At 43.2% G+C, this 23,548-nt stretch overlaps 1 protein-coding gene across 1 annotated transcript; it reads right to left on the bottom strand.

The window, feature by feature from the left end:
* Window positions 1–440: 440 nt before the first annotated feature.
* LOC130277526 (embryonic protein UVS.2-like) lies at window positions 441–19,048 on the bottom strand. Its single transcript, XM_056528203.1, has 12 exons — window positions 18,961–19,048; window positions 16,188–16,253; window positions 12,712–12,852; window positions 10,730–10,853; window positions 9,158–9,336; window positions 7,752–7,833; window positions 6,343–6,470; window positions 5,109–5,224; window positions 4,058–4,283; window positions 2,921–3,045; window positions 1,264–1,489; window positions 441–613 (listed from the first exon to the last, which is right to left on the bottom strand). Exons 1-12 carry the CDS (start codon window positions 19,046–19,048, stop codon window positions 603–605), a joined length of 1,512 nt encoding a protein of 503 aa, XP_056384178.1. The 3' UTR covers window positions 441–602.
* Window positions 19,049–23,548: the final 4,500 nt, after the last annotated feature.

Here is a 23,548-nt window from a genome sequence, read left to right as displayed (position 1 = left end):
CATCCTTTCTTCCTTCCTTCATCTTTCTTTCTTCCATCCCTTCATCTCTCTTCATTCTCTTCTTTCTACCTTTCTTCTCTCTATTTCGTCCTCTTTCTTTGTTGCTTCTTCATTGTTCCCCCTTCTCTCTCATTTTCTTCTTTTCTTCCTCTTCTCCTTCCTTTCTTTTTTCCTCCCCTCTTCCTTATCTTCCTAGCTCTCTAAATGTAATGACATATTTGACCTGGACAATGCCCACAGACTGTACAAAATGTTTATCAAGAGTGTGTCATACAGACCGTTTCTTTTAACAGCCGGTGGCGCTATTGACCGGCGTCCACACAAAATGTTTGGCCCTCACAGCAGCTGAGTAGTCAGTGGGAATAACATTAGAATAAAGAATCAGCCAGACAGATCTAAAGTTAACATACGGTATATTTTTTAATCAGCAAAGACAGATCTACAGCATAAACTATAACAAAATGTTCATTAATTGTAACACTGTCCCTTTAAATAAATCAGTAATAATAATAATAATAATAGTAATAATCATAATAATGATGCTGATCAGGATATCAGTTTCTATACAGTCCTCGTCTTCTAATACTTTTCTCATCCGTTCATTATGCTGGAACTGGGGGAAAACATTCTGGTTAGTACCTCATGGTAAAACACTTTTTTTATTCCCTGTGAGTGTCCGCTATTAGGAGATTCTACTGAATATACTACTATATAGTCCAACATGCTGGGAGTTGTAGTTTTGCAACAGCTGGAGGCACCCTGGTTGGGAAACACTGACCTATACTATATACTACTATATAGTCCAACATGCTGGGAGTTGTAGTTTTGCAACAGCTGGAGGCACCCCTGGTTGGGAAACACTGACCTATACTATATACTACTATACAGTCCAACATGCTGGGAGTTGTAGTTTTCGTTTGGAACAGCTGCTGAGCCAAAGGCTGTATCAGGGCATGCTGGGAGTTGTAGTTAGCAACTAACTGCAGTTCCCGAATTTACTTTAAAAAAAAGCGATCAAAAAGTCACATCAAAACAAAAATGGTCCTGTTAAAAACTACAGATCAGGGCGCAAAAAATTACCCTCATACAGGCCCCGTATAAGGAGAAATAAAAATGTTATAGGGGTCAAAATAGGACAAAATCCTGTGATGTTACGCATATATAATTAATTATACAAATTAGTTTTTTGTTTTTTTTTTGCAAGAAAGGTGGCAACCCAAATCATGGCTCCTGGTGCCTAAATGGGCCCCTATAGCGACTTACCAAAGGAGTATTTCACCAGGAATCCAGCGCTCTGGACATAGTCGTCACTTATGAAATGCAGGAGTATGGCGTTCTGGGTGGACACAACAGGCGGGATGGCGCTAGTGCCACAGTGGGTATTGCCCATAAGGGGTGAAGTGGACAACATCCCATCTCTGATCTCCAGAAAATCGTAGGCGCACGTGGGACTGGGCTCCAAGCCAAACGTGGAAAAAGCCACATTTACCTGGAATAGAAGAAGTGAGGGGATAAAAACAACTACGTATAAACATCACAATATAGATTGTAATAACGTATTATCCCCCAGAATTAGGGTCGCCACCCGGTCAGTATGTTACCGACACAGACGGTATTTTGGCCACCCTGATGGTATTTTTGTATTAAAAATGGCCGGTATTTATCCAACCAATTTTACAATGTTGCACCAAATACTATAGTAGTGTTTCCCAACCAGAGCACCTCCAGCTGTTGCAAAACTACAACTCCCAGCATGCCCGGACAGCCAACGGCTGTCCGGGCATTCTGAGAGTTGTAGTTTTGCAACAGCTGGAGGCACCCCTGGTTGGGAAACACTGACCTATACTATCTACTACTAAGTAGTCCAACTTGCTGGGAGTTGTAGTTTTGCAACAGCTGGAGGCACCCCTGGTTGGAAAACACTGACCTTTACTATATACTACTATATAGTCCAACTTGCTGGGAGTTGTAGTTTTGCAACAGCTGGAGGCACCCCTGGTTGGGAAACACTGACCTATACTATATACTACTATACAGTCCAACATGCTGGGAGTTGTAGTTTTGCAACAGCTGGAGGCACCTTTGGTTGGAAAACACTGACCTATACTATATACTACTATATAGTCCAACTTGCTGGGAGTTGTAGTTCTGAAACAGCTGGAGGCACCCCTGGTTGGGAAATACTCACCTATTCTATATACTATTGTACTATATAGTCCAAAATGCTGGGAGTTGTAGTTAGTTTTGCAACAGCTGGAGACACCCCTGGTTGGGAAAGACTGACCTATACTATATACTACTATATAGTCCAACATGCTGGGAGTTGTAGTTGTGCAACAGCTGGAGGCACCCCTGGTTGGAAAACACTGACCTATACTATATACTACTATATAGTCCAACATGCTGGGAGTTGTAGTTTTGCAACAGCTGGAGGCATGATTTTTCATGCAAATTTTTCATGCAAATTTTTGCATGAAAAAAAAAGAATGAACATAGCGAATATGCGAATTTCGTGAACATAGGACGAATAATCGTCAATATATTCACAAAATATCGCAAATTCGAATATGGCCCCTGCCGCTCATCACTACTAGTGATGAGCGGCATTGGCCATATTCGAATTTGCGATATTTCGCGAATATATAGATGAATATTCGTCCTATATTCGCGAATTTCGCGTATTCGTTATATTCGCATATGTGAATTTTCGTGTATTCGAGGAAGAAAACAGCGAGGGGGTGGGGGTTGGGGGGGGGGCAACTTTACTATTGGTTGCTAGGGATGTTGTTGATAACCTCTGACAAGTGTATTTGCGTCATTCTAATTCCCACAAGGGAAAAGAAGGAATATACGAATATGCGAAAAAACGAATATTCGTAATTTGGAGTATATAGCGAATATATTCGGGAATTGAACTTACTTTGTAACCCGTTGGGGCCAGGATTGTCCAGGTGCAGTCACTGAATGGGGGGTACAAGCTGCCTGGACCGTACCCAGGAGTAGTGAAGGTCCCGGTGGGTGTAGTATATGTTCCTCCACATGTCACTAAGATTGGACACATTTTCCAGAGAGGTCACAGAACACAATATAAGACGTTTAGGCTACATTCAACTCTGAATTGATTTTCCTATTCATTTGCCTATTTCCCCCCTATATGACCCTAGGTTCTCCTGCAGTATACGCTCAGGGTATTTATTTATATCCGCTTAGCTGACTAAAGAAACGTGAAACACTGCCTCCCCCAACATGTTTCACCACAAAACCTCAGGATGCCGCATTATACGGTGAAACACGTTAGGAGGGCACTGTTTTACATTTTCATCAATACACTGTGTGCTTAGGTACACGATACCTATTTTTACTGGATATGACCTAAGGGCACCTGCAGTATACACTCAGGATATGAGTTTACTGGAGCTTTGCTGAGAAACAGTGCTTCAACATGTTTTACTACATAATAAGGCGTGCTCAGGGACATTGGGGCAATGAATGGGCAACCTATTTTCACCCTACATGTCCTAAAGACAATGAAGAGGTAACTGGGTATAAAAACTTAAAACAGTGCCCAACCCCCCCAAGAAAAATGTCTCACCACATAAGGTGGCGTCCTCAGGGGCAATAAAAAATTGCCCATTCAGTGCCCAATTTCCCCTGAGGATGTCCTATTGTGTGGTGAAACATGTCGAAGCACTGCTTTGCATTATTATTATTACCTAAACTATCATTTAATACCCTGATTGCATACATATGCATTTAGGTTCTATAGGGTAAAAATAGGTAGTGTGCACCTAAGGGCAATGAAGATGTAGTTAGCACTGCCCTCTTAGGCACACAGAGGTACAGTACGGACCCCTAGATTTCTTAGGGTACCGTGCTACATTTTCATAAAACAATATGGCTGTGTGCATGGGTCCTAAACTCGGAGGCTGACATAATGTAAAAAAAAAAAAAAAATGCATCAAAAACTGCATGCATGATTCCAGCCTATAGGTGGCAGTGCTCCCCGATGGTCAATGCTGCCACTTTACGTGGTGCCATAAGGACAGATTTCTGATACCTTTGCTGAAAGATGCCTTGAAGCCGGTTGCTGTGACAGAACTGTCAGTGACAAAATCCACCAGCATGACCGTGCCAGAGGCCACCAGGGAGGGCATCTTCCCCGATCCACATGTCCTGTCCAGCAACAGAGGCGAGGACCGGCTGGGGCCATCGTAGACCCTAATATAATCCGAAGAGCAGTTCGCAGAAGATTGAACATCAAACGCCTTAAACTCCAGAAAAACCTAGAAAAAGGGATTACACAAAGGCAATGGAAGCATTATAAGAGGAAGGGCTGATATCATTGACGCCTATGTATAGTTCTTGGGAGGCGACCACCACTGGAGATACGTGACATAAAGGGATCGGGGGGTGAGCAGAAAATCTTCGTCTTTCCATTAGTGCCCTCTACATTCTATTGGTATCACAGAACAAGAGAGGTTGAACTCAACTGCATATAGAACATGGAGAGACTTTAAAGGGGTTCTCCACTTTTGACTCCTTTTACAATAAGCTCATGCTAGGACCTCCAGTGATCAGCTATAATTTTTCAGTAAAGGTTTCATTTCCCTGCAGCGCCACCACAAAGGGAATATGAAGCATTTCACAGTGTCCATTCAAGCCAATGGGGTTTTCTATAAACAGTCTGGAGGTCGATGAAGAAGAGGACTAATGCCCCTCTACTTCCCCACCTCCCCATATGTTTGGCCCCGTGACCTGCCCCTCCCTACCCCCCATAGATCCCCCACCCCTCCCTGATCACAGACTGTAATGTTTTCTTGTTCGATTTTGTATCTTTTATAAAGAATGATGGAGCGGAATGTAAGCGTAGCATGTGGTATAGTGTTATAGCTGAAGAAACCTTTGCTGTATATTGTACTACCGTGCTTTGTGCATAATACCGAGCCCCCTATGTTTTGTTATATAGCACGGCAATTTAGGCACTTTTACAGTATGTAGGCACTGTATGGCTGAATATAGACACTGTCTGTAAGATACCGCTATAAGGCTACGTTAACCACTATTTAACAGCATGAATGTTCTCGTCTACATAATCCACATGTAAATACCTGACTATTTGGGGTCCGAATGAGCCAGGAGCAGTTGTAGTTATTTGGGTAATTCGAAGGGTAAGATGGGGAGACGAGTTCACCCGAATCACCGGGGATTACGGAGGAGCAAACATCTGGACGGGAAGAAGAACGCAAAATGTCATAACTGACGCCAAGGAAATTGTATTCTTATGCGACTGAGGTAATGTAACATAAGGAATAAAACAATTTGGAGCTAATATTTAATATATACAGTATATATATATATATATATATATATATATATATATATATATATATACACATACATATATATATATATATATATATATATATATATATATATGTATTTATAAATGATTGGGCTAGAAACATGTGTCTCATATATATATATATATATATATATATATATATATATATATATTTACCTACTGTATTTTTTTTATTATATATATATATATATGCACTTCTTAATGCCCAGGTACCATAGGCAATAATAGATTTGCCTCGCAACACTTTACACCAGTGTTTCCCAACTAGGGCGCGTACAGCTGTTGCAAAACTACAACTCCCAGCATGCCCGGACAGCCGTTGGCTGTCCGGCCATGCTGGAAGTTGTAGTTTTGCAACAACTGGAGGCGCACTTTACACTGACCGATGTCAACCTTTTTGTTGGCACCACAACAGTGGTGTATGTAGACAAAAGAGGGCCCATAGCAAATATATCAATATGGGCCTCCTATAATGGTGTCTGATTTTGCCCCCCCCCCCCCAGGAGAGAAAGGTCTTTTCTGTTTATTGCCCTTTGCTTTCAATACTCCCCTCCATTTATTTCTTACAATGCAGCTCCCCGGAGAGGGGAAATTTGCATAGTTTCCTGCAATATAAAAAGGAATAAGACAACTCAGGACAAAGACCCTTCTCCCCAAGGGCCCCATAGCAGCTGCACGGTCTGCCACTATGGTACATACGCCCTTGCACCACAACAAAAACATCCAGTGCCTACAATGATACAATCGTAGACACTAGTGACCTGAAATAATAGGAAGCCTAGGGAGGACATAGGTTTTGGGGCTGCTGTGGTAGCAGTTGTAACAAGGCCCCAAAACCTGGATGAAAAAGCTCTTCTGCTACATAAGTAGACGCCAGCATTACAGGTGCCATGGGCCTGTTAGCAAATGTTGCATTGAAGCCCATGAGTTCCCAAGTTCTGTGATCCTCGGTGAGGACATCCTATAGGTCGTCTACTTACTGCAGTTGTAAAGTTTCTTAATTTTTGCCACATCCAGGTTGCTCAGTCCGAGTCTCTGTCCGATAACCACTTTGCTGTCGGGAATGGTCTGTATGGTCGGTTGGTAATAGCTTTTGGCAAAGGCAAAACTGTGAGAAGAGGAAAACGTACACGTCAAATTTAATCTCACGCCCGCTTGTCTACACACACACACAAAAAATTCTGCCGCTGCAAACATAATTCATTCAGCAGGCATCCCGGCACATCGCCGAGGGGGGGTCCTGAGACACCCCCCCCATGTCGGCGATCGCAGAAAATCGCATGTCAATTCAGACATGCGATTTTCTGCTATTCCGGGCTCATCGAGTCTCTGGTGACCTGATCGCCTGGAAAATAGGGATAATCGGAGCTGTCAGTGACAGCCCCGATCATCCTGAGGGATAGGATCGAGGTTGCAGTGCTTCAATGTCCTCCTATCCCCTGCCATTGGTCAGAAATGAATTCTGACGAATGGCAGCGCAGGACAGTGGGTTGCCATGGAAACCCCCCGCTCTGCCCACCCCTGGATGTCGGGCAGAACGGGAGGAGAAGATGGCGGCCTGTGCCTGGAGGAGAAGATGCGTGGGGACCGCTGATCATCTGTGGAGACTGCGGCAATCACAGCGCAGGTAGGGAGGCGATGGATTGGGAGAAAGGGGGCAGTAAAGCGATCTTTACTGCTGCCCTTCTAGTGGTTGCCAAACTGCAACTCTCAGTATGCCCAGACAGCCAAAGGCTGTCTGGGCATGCTGGGAGTTGTAGTTCTGCAACATCTAGAGGGTCACAGTTTGGAGACCACTATTACAGTGGTGCCCAAATGGTGGCCCTCCAGATGTTGCCAAACTGCAACTCTCAGCATGCCTACACTGCCCAGGCATGCTGGGAGTTGTAGTTCTGTAACATCTGTCCCTTCAGATTTTGCAATTTTGCAATGAAAATTGCTGCTCTACTTTGAAGCCCTCTAATTTTTTCAAAAAGTAAAAATATGTCCATTTTATGATGCCAACATAAAGTGGACATATTGTATTTGTGAATCAATATCAAACTTTTTTGGAATATCAATTTTCCTTACAAGCAGAAAGCTTCAAAGTTAGAAAAATGCAACATTTTCAAAATTTTCATGAAATTTTGGGATTTTTCACCAAGACAGGATGCAAGTAACGCCGAAAATTTACCACCAAAATAAAGAAGAATATGTCACGAAAAAACCGTCTCAGAATCAGAATAATCGGTAAAAGCATCTTAGAGTTATTAATGCTTAAAGTGACGGCGGTCAGAATTGCGAAAAAGGGCTCAGTCCTTAAGGGGTTAAAGAATCTGCATGACCTAGTGTGTAATATATAGAGACATTATTTTTTTTTTGGGTATGGGGATGAGTTGAAGTCACTTACTTATCATAATGCATCACAGACTTGTAGTCGTATTCCAGACCCAGATTGTTGGTGTCCACTTTAGCAAAGCTGTCACTGTATCCTGCGAAAAGAGAAAAAAAACTAAACAATTTGACAGATCGCCGGAAACCATAAACAGCAATCTGCACTCTGCTGACAGCCTTAGGCACCCTATGCACCAGTGTTTCCCAACCATGGTGCCTCCAGCTGTTGCAAAACTACAATTCCGGGCATACTGGGAGTTGTAGTTTTGCAACAGCTGGAGGCACGCTGGCTGGGAAACACTGCCATACACATTAGACTGCTGTTGGTCAAACATGTTTAGACTACTGCTATCTCTCCCAATCCTGGCAGTCATATGTTCTGCATTGGGACTAAGCTACCGTCAGATTCCTCTATCTTTCCTGAAAAGAAAAGGATCAGGCATATTGAAATCCAACTGTCTGATCCTTCTCTCCCCTAGTGACAACCGGGAGACCCCCATACACATTAGATGATTGGCTTGTACAATACCAATAGCTGTAACATTTCTACTATCCGTGGTTATGGAGCGGGACCCCAGTCCACGTTTTGCCATAGGGCCCTATAGTAACGTGCAATAGATCTTACATTAATATTGTCTGATGAGAGTTCCTTCAATTAAAGGGGTACTCCGGTGGAAAACATTTTTTTTTTAGATCTTTATAAGTCAACAGATTTGTAAATGACTTCTATAAAAAAATCTTTACCCTTCCAGTACTTTTTAGCAGCTGTATGCTACAGAGGAAGTTCTTTTCTTTTTGAATTTCTTTTTTGTCTTGTCCACAGTGCTGATGCCCGTATCAGGAACTGTCCAGAACAGGAGAAAATCCCCATAGCAAACCTACGCTGCTCTGGACACTTCCTGACACGGACAGAGGTGTCAGCAGAGAGCACTGTGGGCAAGACAAAAGAGAAATTCAAAAAGAACAGAATTTCCTCGGTAGCATACAGCTGCTAAAAAGTACTGGAAGGGTAAAGATTTTTTTTTAAATAGAAGTCATTTACAAATCTGTTTAACTTTCTGGCAGCAGTTGACTTATAAAGACCTAAAAAAAAAATGTTTTCCACCGGAGTACTCCTTTAAAGAGGATATTCAGAATCAGAAGAACAGCGCCACCCGTCTTCAGGTTATGTGTGGTATTGCAGCTCAATTCTATTGAAGTGAATGGAGCCGAGTTGTAATACAGCACATAGCCTGAGGCCAAGTATGGTGTTTTATTTTTTATTATTATTATTTATTTATTATTATTAATAATAATAATTTATTATTATTATTATTATTAATAATTATGTATTTATTATTATTATTTTTATTTTTTTTACCCCTTTAATGTCATATACATGGCCGTCTGATATACCATCAGTATCCATTCTATAGGTCTTACCGGTAACTATATTTTGCCACAGGATCTTGACGTAATTGTCGCGGTCGCTCCTGCTGTGCTCGTGTACGAAGCCGATGGCGTGGTTGAGTTCGTGCTGTATGACGCCACGTATCAGGCATTGGGACCTGTCCAGAGACACTTCCTGGAGTCCTCCTGAGCGGCCCAAATATGACCAACATCTGGAAGAAACCAAGATGGAAGCTAAATAGGGGGAAGATTTCACGATGGAACCTCAGGGACCAAGATTAAAGGGGTACTCCGCTGGAAAACATTTCTTTTTTTTTTTTTTTTATCAACTGGTGCCAGAAAGTTAAACAGATTTGTAAATTACTTCTATATAAAAATATGAATCCTTCCAGTACTTATCTGCTGCTGCATACTCCAGAGGAAGTTATTTTCTTTTTGAATTCCTTTTCTATCTGACCACAGTGCTCTCTGCTGACACCTCTGTCCAGAGTACAAGCAAATCCCCCTAGAAAACCTCTCCTGCTCTGGACATTTCCTGACATGGACAGAGGTGTCAGCAGAGACAGAGAGCACTGTGGTCAGATAGAAAAACAAAATTCAAAAAGAAAAGAACTTCCTGTGGAGCATACAGCAGCTGATAAGTACTGGAAGGGTTAAGATTTTTTTTTTAAATAGAAGTAATTTTCAAATCTGTTTATCTTTCTGGTACCAGTTGATTTAAAAAAAAAAAAAAAAAAAATAATGTTTTCCAGCGGAGTACCCAGGCTTCCAATTGGTTGCTATGGTAATAGGAAGACTATATTATGGTATTGATGTCTGTAGGATCTGTATAATTTCCATATCACTCAGTTTTTGAGGGTGTTTATCAGTATCATTGTGGGCTATGGACAAGTCATCATGAATGGGGGCCACATATCTAGTCACTCATCGGGGGATCTAGAAAGGGCCTTACCACAGAAGGACATCCCTCCATAACTGCCCCATTCTGGCTCCCAATGTCCTTGCAGGATGATTATCTCAATTACCTGACCCTAAACCCAGGAGGACAGTCGCGAGACCCAAAAAGAAGACGCCGCTCAAGTCTCCACCCACCCCCACCTGAACATCATGAACTGTGACTACTACTTTCCTATTCTCTGATCCAGAGGCGGAGCTTGTAGCCTCTGGGCGCCGATGCAAAATCTTCAACAGGGCCCCATATGCCAATTAAAATACTGGTCTCTTATGGGGCAAAAGTGTTTTGGGGCCCCCTTAGGCATCAGGGCCCCGGTGCGACTGCTACCTCTATAGCTACGCCCCTGCTCTGATCTACCAAGCAACTAGTCTCCCTCAACCCTCCCAACTACTTTGGGGTCACCATAAACCGATTGAGGAGGACTTTGGGAGAGATTTATCAAAACCTGTCCAGAGAAAAAGTTGCCCCGTTGCCCATAGCAACCAATCAGATCGCTTCTTTCTTTTTTAACAAGGCCTCTGCAAAATGAAAGAAGCGATCTGATTGGTTGCTATGGGCAACTGGGTAATTTTCCTCTGCACAGGTTTTGATAAAGCTCCCCCTTTGTTCCTATTATGGAATTTGGAGAACTTCGCTCCCCGTGTACTCACCCTAAGCCAACATCGGCGATAATATTCAGGTAATTGGCTTCGGCAGTACGTGGCACAAAGCGGACGCAGGTCAATGAAGAGAATTCCAACATGGACTGTAAGATGAGTTGTTTTTCATTGCTCGCTATGTGAAAAAAAATTGAAGGAACATTTTTAGGTAAATTTACTTTTTCAAGATGTACAAGCAGATTGAGAGTGGACGTCCATACGGTGGACACTTTTTATGGTGATATGTCATAAGATCATAAGACATCACTCGGTCAAGCTCATTGACCCATAGTTCTCCGCACCCATGGATAGAAGAGATATGACTCTACAGAGTATAGAAGACGTAATATAATGTTGCCCGTCCTCATGAGATGGCTTATACCGCTATCCCCTGACCTTGCCCCAATACACATTGAACAAGTCTGTGGGTTTGATGAGCCTCAATGTCATTGGTTTGACCAAGTTTACTAAAGTTTGGTGGTATTTATGCCAATATATTTGCATCTATGGCTTCACAGTAAGAAGAGTAACAGAGCACTCACCTGGTCAGCTGACTGCAACGGAGCTTCTCAGATCACGGTAAGTCGGTGGTCAAGCAGGGAGGCGGTAGGTGGAAAAGGGGGCCCCCCCTGGGGCCCCTCTTTTCCACCTACCACCTCCCTGCTTGACCACCGACTTGCCGTGATCTGTAGAGCCATACTCTACAGCCATTAGGTGCTTCGTCAGGCCCCCTGCCTGACGAAGCACCTAACGGTGCAATACGGTCCATGGCCCAATGTCTGAACTCCCCCTTTTTCCACCTACCACCTCCTGCTTGACCACCGACTTGCCGTGATCTGTAGAGCCATACTCTACAGCCATTAGGTGCTTCGTCAGGCCCCCTGCCTGACGAAGCACCTAACGGTGCAATACGGTCCATGGCCCAATGTCTGAACTCCCCCTTTTTCCACCTCCTGCTTGACCACCGACTTGCCGTGATCTGAGAAGCTCCGTTGCAGTCAGCTGACCGGGTGAGTGCTCCGCTAGGCTGCATTCACACCACGTTTTGTACATACGGGAGAGGCAGGGGGAGGGGCAAACCGGGCGCTCCCGTACCCCAGCCGGATCAGCTCGTGACTCCATTTACTTTAATGATCCGACCGGAGTCAAACGGTGACTCCGGTCAACTCAGTTTTGACTCGTATGCGGTTTTGGAGCGGACCTAAAACCGTAGTATACTAAATGGAGTCATAAGCTGATCCGGCTGGGGTACGGCAGCGCCCGGTTTGCCCCTCCCCCCGCCGGATCCGGCACCCATATGTACAAAACGTGGTGTGAATGCAGCCTTACTCTTCTTACTGTTAAGCCATTATCTGTCTTATATTCTATACGTGCAGCACCGCCAGCAGCCATCTTTTGCACTCCTCCACACCTTATGTATCCTTGGCTAGGAAAGGGATTGCGCTATACACAGTGACAGTGCCAAACCATGTGCTCTATTGAATATATATTTACATCTATTGTGCCAACTAGGTTTCCTAATATATATATATTTTTTGATTAAATGTTATCCCCATTCACAGGATAGGTGATACTTAGTTGATCTGTTTGGATCTGACTGCTGGGTCTGACACCATTCACGACAATGGATATCTCTTGTTCTCGGGTGAATGGAGAGGGTTTGCTCTAAGTCTCTATGGGACCTCAGAAGATAAATGAGTGGAGAACCCAATTCATTTTTGGGGGGGGGGGGGTCCAGTAATTAAGTAATTAGCAGAGGCCCTGAGGGGACCCTTACTGATGAACTAGTTATCAGAAAAATCAAGAAATCATCCTTTTTGACTCATATTTTTTTGGCTTATTTGTCTTTTTTAATGACCGCTGCCCTTCAAAACTAGTTTAAAGGGTATTTACCAGCCCAGTGATGCACATTTCGAGGTACTATTTAGTGGGCAGGTTAGCACCAGTTAGTCTATTATTATTAGGTCAAATGAATTATGATGGAGGTCTCTTACTATACTGAGAATCCAGTGTGTAGGGTATTGAGACCCAACCGTCTTTCGCTTTAGGCCACAAACAGTCCCCGGTGGTGCAATCAATGGCGCTGCGTCCGTCCTTCACTGCAATGTCACCAAAGCGCAGGGTCACATTGCTTGCTAGATAAGGAAAGAAAACATGAACATGGTTGGTTCTCATAGTCATTTGTAGTCTCTCTCACTGCTATGGGTATGGTGGAAAAGAACTTGTAAGGGTGGTTTCACACCACGTTTTGTACTTACGTTTCCCGTATACGGCAGGGAGGAGGGGGGGGCGGGGCTTAATCACTGCGCCTGCACTCAGCCGTATAGGGGAACCGTATTTAATGCATGTCTATGAGCCGACCAAAGTGAACCGCAGCCTCCGGTCGGCTGCGTTTTCGGCCGAATGTGGTTTCCCGACCGCAGGCAAAAACATGGTCGACCGCGTTTTTGCCTGTGGTCGGGAAACCCCATACGGCCGAAAACGCAGCAGACCGGAAGCTGCGGTTCACTTTGGTCGGCTCATAGACATGCATTAAATACGGTTCCCTTATACAGCTGAGTGCAGGCGCAGTGATTAAGCCCCGCCCCCCTCCTCTCAGCCGTATATGGGAAATGTAAGTACAAAACGTGGTGTGAAACCACCCTTACTCAAGCTGGCTCCATTATTCCTAAATATGGACCTAAATTAAATAAGCTATCAACCTTAAAGACCACTCAATAACGGACCATATGTAAAAATAGGTAATCTTTATTATGAAATGATACAAAAAATAGGTTAAAAACAAGCGGCATGGACACAGAATAGGTTGGGACTAGGGAAAGGAGGGGTGCAGAGTCAAATATGATAATGGCTCTAATAAGAAGTCATGGGCAGCTATCCCAAACAAAAACAATAATACCGTAGTCCCACACAGATGTATATGACAGGACTAGGTAGAAATAAAGATAAGTGCAATTGTGCCAAAAATGCAAGAGAAGTGCACTGTGATAAATAAATACATATGAGTGCATAGGAATGGTCTCCCAAACCAGTGTCAAGCACAATGAGGGACAGCAAATAGCTGGGAGCCAGAAAAAGCGGTCCCAGACCAGCTAGTAAACAGATATACAAAGGGAGAGGGAGGGGGAGGGGGAGGGGGAGGGGGGTCTCTGTATATCTGTTTACTAGCTAGTCTGGGACCGCTTTTTCTGGCTCCCCGCTATTTGCTGTCCCTCATTGTGCTTGACATTGGCTTTGGAGACCATTCCTATGCACTCATATGTATTTCCCTAGTCCCCACCCTTTTCTGTTTCCATGCCTCTTGTTTTTAACCTATTTTTTGTATTATTTTCATAATAAAGATTACCTATTTTTATATGGTCCGTTTTTGAGTGGTCTTTAAGGTTGATAGGTTATTTAATTAAGCACCACAGGACCTCATCATTTGGTTTACATTGGATGTATCCCTTCTTTATGTTGGTGGTAACTAAATAGGGACCTGTTTAGGGTCTTCCATCTCTACACACCTCAACATCATCATACATGAGCGGAACAGTCAACTCCACAGCCACACTCTACAGCCACACTCTACAGCCACACTCTACAGCCACACTCTACAGCCAACTCTACAGCCACACTCTACAGCCACACTCTACAGCCACACTCTACAGCCACACTCTACAGCCACACTCTACAGCCACACTCTACAGCCACACCCTATAGCCACACTCTACAGCCACACTCTACAACCTACTCTACAGCCACACTCTACAGCCACACTCTACAGCCACACTCTACAGCCACACTCTACAGCCACACTCTACAGCCACACTCTACAGCCACACTCTACAGCCAACTATACAGCCACACTCTACAGCCACACTCTACAGCCACACTCTACAGCCACACTCTACAGCCACACTCTACAGCCACACTCTACAGCCAACTATACAGCCACACTCTACAGCCACACTCTACAGCCACACTCTACAGCCACACTCTACAGCCTACTCCACAGCCACACTCTACAGCCACACTCTACAGCCACACTCTACAGCCACACTCTACAGCCTACTCCACAGCCACACTCTACAGCCACACTCTACAGCCTACTCCACAGCCACACTCTACAGCCACACTCTACAGCCACACTCTACAGCCACACTCTACAGCCAACTATACAGCCACACTCTACAGCCACACTCTACAGCCACACTCTACAGCCACACTCTACAGCCTACTCTACAGCCACACTCTACAGCCACACCCTATAGCCACACTCTACAGCCACACTCTACAGCCACACTCTACAGCCACACTCTACAACCTACTCTACAGCCACACTCTACAGCCACACTCTACAGCCACACTCTACAACCTACTCTACAGCCACACTCTACAGCCACACTCTACAGCCTACTCTACAGCCATACTCTACAACCTACTCTACAGCCACACTCTACAGCCACACTCTACAGCCACACTCTACAGCCACACTCTACAGCCACACCCTACAGCCACACCCTACAGCCACACCCTACAGCCACACTCTACAGCCACACCCTACATCCACACTCTACAGCCACACCCTACATCCACACCCTACAGCCACACCCTACAGCCACACCCTACAGCCACACTCTACAGCCACACCCTACATCCACACTCTACAGCCACACTCTACAGCCACACCCTACAGCCACACCCTACAGCCACACCCTACAGCCACACTCTACAGCCACACCCTACATCCACACTCTACAGCCACACCCTACACCCACACTCTACAGCCACACCCTACACCCACACCCTACACCCACACCCTACACCCACCCTCTACAGCCACACTCTACAGCCACACCCTACACCCACACCCTACACCCACACCCTACACCCACACTCTACAGCCACACCCTACACCCACACTCTACACCCACACCCACACCCTACAGCCACACCCTACACCCACACCCTACCGCCACACTCTACACCCACACTCTACACCCACACTCTACACCCACACCCTACACCCACACCCTACACCCACACCCTACACCCACACCCTACAGCCACACCCTACAGCCACACCCTACAGCCACACTCTATAACCCGCTCTACAGCCATACCCTACAACCTACTCTACAGCCATACCCTACAGCCACACCCTACACCCACACCCTACAGCCACACCCTACAGCCACACCCTATAGCCACACCCTACACCCACACCCTACAGCCACACTCTATAACCCGCTCTACAGCCACACCCTACAACCTACTCTACAGCCATACCCTACAACCATACCCTATAACCCACTCTACAGGCATCATTAAACCAATATGTACTAGAAATAATGAAAAAAGGAAGAACTGTGCAAGTTCTAAATTCAGTTTGAGGATTAGCACAAACTAGTCACAGGAGGAGACAACATTTTATTGTTCCCATGGATGTCACAAACATTTGGGGTTAATAAGCCCTTCGATCAGTTACCTTTATTCATTCTTTCTTTGGTGCTGAAAACAACTTCTGGAGGAGGACCAGATTTAGGAGGTGGACCTAAATATTGAGGAAAGAAACATAAGGCTTAGTTAGAAGACTATTAATGATTTGATGGCCAACACCTATTTCTCCTAAACCCCAAGATGAATGGTTGGCTCAAAAAAGTGGAGTCAGACTCCTCGAAGAAGAAGCAAAGGACGAGGTAATGATTGATTGATAAGTTAGTCACCCAGTCATGCTTAAATCGGCATGTTTGCCCACTTTTTTACAAATGTATTATGGAGGTATCAGACATGTCAAAAGTTTTCCTAAATAAGAGGCCTCTACTCAACACGGCAATGCAAAAAGGGGCAAGAACCAGCCAGATGGTCAGGCATAGGCCTCAAATTGTGAAGGAACGCATGGGAACTGAGTTCCCGCACTTTTTCCACAGCAGTATCACGATCCCATTAGCAGGAATTCTACAGAACCAGCCCTTGAGTGGAAATTTTGGGTGAGTTCCCACACTTTTTCCCCAGAACTTGACCCCCAGTAAGGCTGTTCTTCTCTCCACCAAGAAATGGGAAAGGGGATAGGAGCAAACAAACTGAAGAAACTTTCTGCCCAAAATGGGGGTTGTAGGGTAGATTTGTTAAGCAGCAGCTATGGGGTGTCTCTAGTGTCTCCACTTCAGATTCTATGCCTTAAAGGGCTTGTCCAGAATTAGAAAAACATAGTTGCTTTATTCCGGAAACAGCGCCACCCTTTTCCTTCGTTTTTGTGAGGTATTGCAGCTTACTTCCTTTCAAGTGAGTAGAGCTGAGGGGTACTCCGCTGCCATTTTTATTTTTTTTTTAAAACAACTGGTGTCAGAAAGTTAAACAGATTTGTAAATTACTTCTATCTTAATCCTTCCAGTACGTAACAGCTGCTGTATATTACAGAGGAAGTTCTTTTTTTTTAATTTTCTTTCTGCCTGACCACAGTCCTCTCTGCTGACACTTCTGTCCATTTTAGGAACTGTCCAGAGCAGGAGCAAATCCCCATAGCAAACCTCTCTTGCTCTGGACAGTTCATGACATAGACAGAGGTGTCAGCAGAGAGCACTGTGGTCAGACAGAAATTCAAAAAGAAAAGAACTTCCTCTGTAGTATACAGCAGCTGATAAGTACTGGAAGGATTACGATTTTTTAATAAGAGTAATTTACAAATCTGTTTAACTTTCTGGCACCAGTTGATTTAAAAGAAAATCTTTTCCAGTGGAGTGCCCCTTTAATACCACATAAAACCAAAGGATAGGCGTGGCCCTGTTTTTTATTTTTATTTTTTTAACAAAGCAAAAAAAAAAAAGCTTTTCTAAGTCTAGGTAACCCTTTATATTTTCGACAAGTTTTAAACTAAGTACATAATATGAAGGGACTCTGGACATAGAGGTTTACAGTAGTTAGTAAATCAGGTATAGCATAACATTTTGTGTAAGATCCTATTAAATTACCAAGAGAAAGAGAGAGAATGGAAGAAAGAAAGAAAGAAAAGAAAAGAAAGAAATAAAGAAAAAAAAGAAAGAAAGAAAGAAAGGAAAGAAAGAGAGATAATAGGGGAGGAGCCAGCAGAGACTATGTTATACCATGAAGCCTTGGTGACTCTGTGACCATATGCTGACAGTGGATAATACTGCTACTCTATTGGTTTTCCTCTTTTAAGACATAATGAAACTTGACCATAGAAACAAAGCATGCTAATACATCTTGGCTTCCTCACCTTGTATATTGAAGCCCTTTGGAGCCGACAGCTGCGAATACAGAAGATGATTTATTATTAACATTGTTCACTAAATAGTAACACAACAAGTCAATATACGCTGCACGGTTTAGGATGCATTCAAGTCTCCCACTATAGGGCCCAATCCTTGACTATGTGGCCCAATCCTTGACTATATGGCCCAATCCTTGACTATGTGGCCCAATCCTTGACTATGTGGTCCAATCCTTGACTATGTGGCCCAAACCTTGACTATGTGGCCCAATCCTTGACTATGTGGCCCAATCCTTGACTATGTGGCCCAATCCTTGACTATGTGGCCCAATCCTTGACTATGTGACCCAATCCTTGTCTATGTGGCCCAATCCTTGACTATGTGGCCCAATCCTTGACTATGTGGCCCAATCCTTGACTATGTGGCCCAATCCTTGACTATGTGGCCCAATCCTTGACTATATGGTCCAATCCTTGACTATATGGCCCAATTCTTGACTATGTGGCACAATCCTTGACTATACGGCCTAATCCTTTACTATGTGGCCCAATCCTTCACTATGTGGCCCAATCCTTGACTATATGGCCCAATCCTTGACTCAGATCAGGCTACAGGGTAGGACCATGAATAGTCAGAAATGCCAACTTTGCCCTACACATTTTTTCCAAGAGGCCCAATGTAAGACCGTACCACCACGGTGGAACAACCATTGAACCCTACTGGCTTGGGAGAATCATTTAAAGGGGTATTCCGCTGCTCAGCGTTTTGAACAAACTGTTCCGAACGCTGGAGCCGGGAGCTCGTGACATCATAACCCCGCCCCTCATGACATCATGTCCCGCCCCCTCAATGCAAGTCTATGGGAGGGGGGCGTGACGGCCCATAGACTTGCATTGAGGGGACAGGGTGTGACATCATGAGGGGGCGGGGCTATGACATCACGAGCTCCCGGCGCCGGCTCCAGCGTTTGTTCCAAACGCTGAGCAGCGGAGTACCCCTTTAAGCCGAGACCCTGGGAATACTTCAAACCTCCCATGATAATCCCAATTTTGGCCAAGATTGGCATCCTACTATCGGGATTCTCCCTATTTGGGGTTCCAAGCACTAAAGTTGTCATTCGGCTCCTACATTGGCATTACAATTGATCACCTGTTTGCGGATTTTCTTATAATAAAAGAAAATGTGCCAAATTTTTTGTGCAAAATTTTTAGAGTTTCAAAAATTTTAATTTGCTCTGATAAGATAAGAACTTTCCATGAACGGACTGAAGGAATAGTAGAGGTGACGGTCTTACCTGCAGTGGCGCGCTGTGGACCTGGATGACCACGTTACACAGAAGGACGAGGAACCAACTTCTCCCCATTGTCTCCACCATTGTCTTGCAGAGGACTCTGTTGCCGGGACCTCTCAGCAGTCGCCTTATATACAACTTTTCAGGTGGATGTTAAAGGATTTTTGGCAGGGTCCTCCCTGGAACTAATTCCATTTTGTACACTTCTTAGACAAAGATGAGCCCTGGGGGATGTATAAAGGGATTAAGTCTTTTTTTGGGTGGGATACAGATCTGAACCGTGGTTGTGCCCTTTTTCTATACCATTCATTATGCACAACCTGCGGGACCACAAGGGGCACTGCCTGGCACATTACTGACCTCTTCTAGGGTGTAGGGACTCAGTTACATACATTTTTATTTTTATTTTTTAAAATCAACTGGTGCCGGAAAGTTAAACAGATTTGTACATGACTTCTATTAAAAAATCTTACTCCTTCCAGTACTTATCAGCTGCTATATTCTCCACAGGAAGTTCTTTTCTTTTTGAATTTCCTCTCTGCGTGACCACAGTGCTCTCTACTGACACCTCTTTCCATTTTAGGAACTGTACATAGTAGGAGAAAATACCCATAGCAAACCTATCCTGCTCTGGACAGTTCCTAAAATGGACAGAGGTGTCAGCAGAGAGCAATGTGGTCAGAAAGAAAGGAAATTCAAAAAGAAAAGAACTTCCTCTGGAGCATATAGCAGCTGCTAAGTACTGGAAGGATTAAGATTTTTTTTAATAGAAGTCATTTACAGATCTGTTTAACTTTCTGGCACCAGTTGATTTTAAACAAAAAAGTTTTCCAGTGGAGTTCCCCTTTAAAGGGGTTATCCAGGAAAAAACTTTTTTTTTATATATCAACTGGCTCCAGAAAGTTAAACTGATTTGTAGATTACTTCTATTAAAAAAAATCTTAATTCTTTCAGTACTTATGAGCTTCTGAAGTTAAGGTTGTTCTTTTCTGTCTAATTGCTCTCTGATGACACGTGTCTCGGGAAACGCCCAGTTTAGAAGAGGTTTGCTATGGGGATTTGCTTCTAAACTGGGCGGTTCCTGAGACAGGTGTCATCAGAGAGCACTTAGACAGAAAAGAACAACCTTAACTTCAGAAGCTCATAAGTACTGAAAGGATTAAGATTTTTTAATAGAAGTAATTTACAAATCTGTTTTACTTTCTGGAGCCAGTTGATATGTAAAAAAAAGTTTTTTTCCTGGATAACCCCTTTAAGTTTATTACAGGATTTATGGGTGTTATAGTTCCATATGCTGTGTATGTACCATACTGAACACCGATTAACAAAACACTATCTTACTATTAGTAAGTAAGTGTGCACTGTAGATATACAACACCAACAAAAGGAACTAATACTGCACACACCAAAATGAAATTATACAAACAATCAATCTTTATTGAAACATACAATGTACATAAAAACATGAAATAGACTGAATAGGATCTAAAAAGGCACCAGAATACCAAACAGACAGGTAGCTTAAAGGACTGGACACACTATGAAGGAATATGACAAAAGGACTAAATCAAATAATAAGTCAAATGTACCAATACCTGCACAGGCAGAGACAATGGATAACAAAGGGTGCCGGACCTGACCTACCTAACCCCTGGGGTCTGGCATATCTGTACTATGCCAAAGGAATGAGGGGTATACACATGTACTATGTAGGTATTATTTAGGAGGAATGAGGGGTATACACATGTACTATGTAGGTATTATTTAGGAGGAATGAGGGGTATACACATGTACTATGCAGGTATTTAGGAGGAATGAGGGTATACACATGTACTATGCAGGTATTTAGGAGGAATGAGGGTATACACATGTACTATGCAGGTATTATTTAGGAGGAATGAGGGGTATACACATGTACTATGCAGGTATTTAGGAGGAATGAGGGTATACACATGTACTATGCAGGTATTATTTAGGAGGAATGAGGGGTATACACATGTAGTATGTAGGTATTATTTAGGAGGAATGAGGGTATACACATGTACTATGCAGGTATTTAGGAGGAATGAGGGTATACACATGTACTATGCAGGTATTTAGGAGGAATGAGGGGTATACACATGTACTATGTAGGTATTATTTAGGAGGAATGAGGGTATACACATGTACTATGCAGGTATTTAGGAGGAATGAGGGTATACACATGTACTATGTAGGTATTATTTAGGAGGAATGAGGGGTATACACATGTACTATGCAGGTATTTAGGAGGAATGAGGGTATACACATGTACTATGCAGGTATTTAGGAGGAATGAGGGGTATACACATGTACTATGTAGGTATTATTTAGGAGGAATGAGGGTATACACATGTACTATGCAGGTATTTAGGAGGAATGAGGGTATACACATGTACTATGTAGGTATTATTTAGGAGGAATGAGGGGTATACACATGTACTATGCAGGTATTTAGGAGTAGTGTTGCTCACGAATATTCGCAATTCGAATATTATTCGCGAATATCGCATATTCGCGAATTCGCGAATTTCGCGAATATAGCGCTATATATTCGTAATTACGAATATTCTTTTTTTTTTTTTTCACAGTACACATCACAGTGATCATCCCTCTCTGCTTCCAGCTTGTGTGGTGTAAAGAAAGCTGTAATACTACTGTGTGAGACTGGCGTGCGAAAATTCGCATATACGAAAATTCGCATATACAAATTTTCGCATATGCTAATATTCGCATATACGAATTTTGTATATGCTAATATTCGCATGTTAATTTTCGCATATGTGAAGTTTCGCATATGCGAAAATAAAACGATATAACGAATATGCGAATATTCGCGAGTATATGACGAATATTCGTCCATATATTCGCGAATATTCGCGAATTCGAATATGGCCTATGCCGCTCAACACTATTTAGGAGGAATGAGGGGTATACACATGTACTATGCAGGTATTATTTAGGAGGAATGAGGGGTATACACATGTACTATGTAGGTATTATTTAGGAGGAATGAGGGGTATACACATGTACTATGCAGGTATTAGGAGGAATGAGGGGTATATACATGTACTATGCAGGTATTATTTAGGAGGAATGAGGGGTATACACATGTACTATGCAGGTATTATTTAGGAGGAATTAGGGGTATATACATGTACTATGCAGGTATTATTTAGGAGGAATGAGGGGTATATACATGTACTATGCAGGTATTTAGGAGGAATGAGGGGTATACACATGTACTATGCAGGTATTATTTAGGAGGAATGAGGGGTATACACATGTACTATGCAGGTATTATTTAGGAGGAATGAGGGGTATACACATGTACTATGCAGGTATTATTTAGGAGGAATGAGGGGTATACACATGTACTATGCAGGTATTATTTAGGAGGAATGAGGGTATACACATGTACTATGCAGGTATTATTTAGGAGGAATGAGGGGTATACACATGTACTATGCAGGTATTATTTAGGAGGAATGAGGGGTATACACATGTACTATGCAGGTATTATTTAGGAGGAATGAGGGTATACACATGTACTATGCAGGTATTTAGGAGGAATGAGGGGTATACACATGTACTATGCAGGTATTTAGGAGGAATGAGGGGTATATACATGTACTATGCAGGTATTTAGGAGGAATGAGGGTATACACATGTACTATGCAGGTATTATTTAGGAGAAATGAGGGTATACACAGGTACTATGCAAGTATTTAGGAGGAATGAGGGGTATACACATGTACTATGTAGGTATTATTTAGGAGAAATGAGGGTATACACAGGTACTATGCAAGTATTTAGGAGGAATGAGGGGTATACACATGTACTATGCAGGTATTTAGGAGGAATGAGGGGTATACACATGTACTATGCAGGTATTATTTATTAGGAATGAGGGGTATACACATGTACTATGCAGGTATTATTTAGGAGGAATGAGGGGTATACACATGTACTATGCAGGTATTATTTAGGAGGAATGAGGGGTATACACATGTACTATGCAGGTATTATTTATTAGGAATGAGGAGTATACACATGTACTATGCAGGTATTATTTAGGAGGAATGAGGGGTATACACATGTACTATGCAGGTATTTAGGAGGAATGAGGGGTATACACATGTACTATGCAGGTATTATTTAGGAGGAATGAGGGGTATACACATGTACTATGCAGGTATTATTTAGGAGGAATGAGAGGTATACACATGTACTATGTAGGTATTATTTAGGAGGAATGAGAGGTATACACATGTACTATGCAGGTATTATTTAGGAGGAATGAGAGGT

The sequence above is a fragment of the Hyla sarda genome, chromosome 6 (assembly GCF_029499605.1).
Source record: "Hyla sarda isolate aHylSar1 chromosome 6, aHylSar1.hap1, whole genome shotgun sequence".
NCBI lineage: Eukaryota > Metazoa > Chordata > Amphibia > Anura > Hylidae > Hyla > Hyla sarda.
This window is presented reverse-complemented; position numbering and strand designations above follow the sequence as displayed.

What these genes read in the sequence shown, in the direction of transcription:
- LOC130277526 (XM_056528203.1), bottom strand. Translation starts at nt 19,048, where the DNA reads ATGACAACTTTAGTGCTTGGAACCCCAAATAGGGAGAATCCCGATAGT. An exon ending in CAAAGAAAGAATGAATAAAG is followed by an intron (nt 12,853 to 16,187) that starts GTAACTGATCGA and finishes TTCCTTATCTAG; the next exon opens with CAAGCAATGTGACCCTGCGC. An exon ending in ATCGCCGATGTTGGCTTAGG is followed by an intron (nt 9,337 to 10,729) that starts GTGAGTACACGG and finishes GGTTTCTTCCAG; the next exon opens with ATGTTGGTCATATTTGGGCC.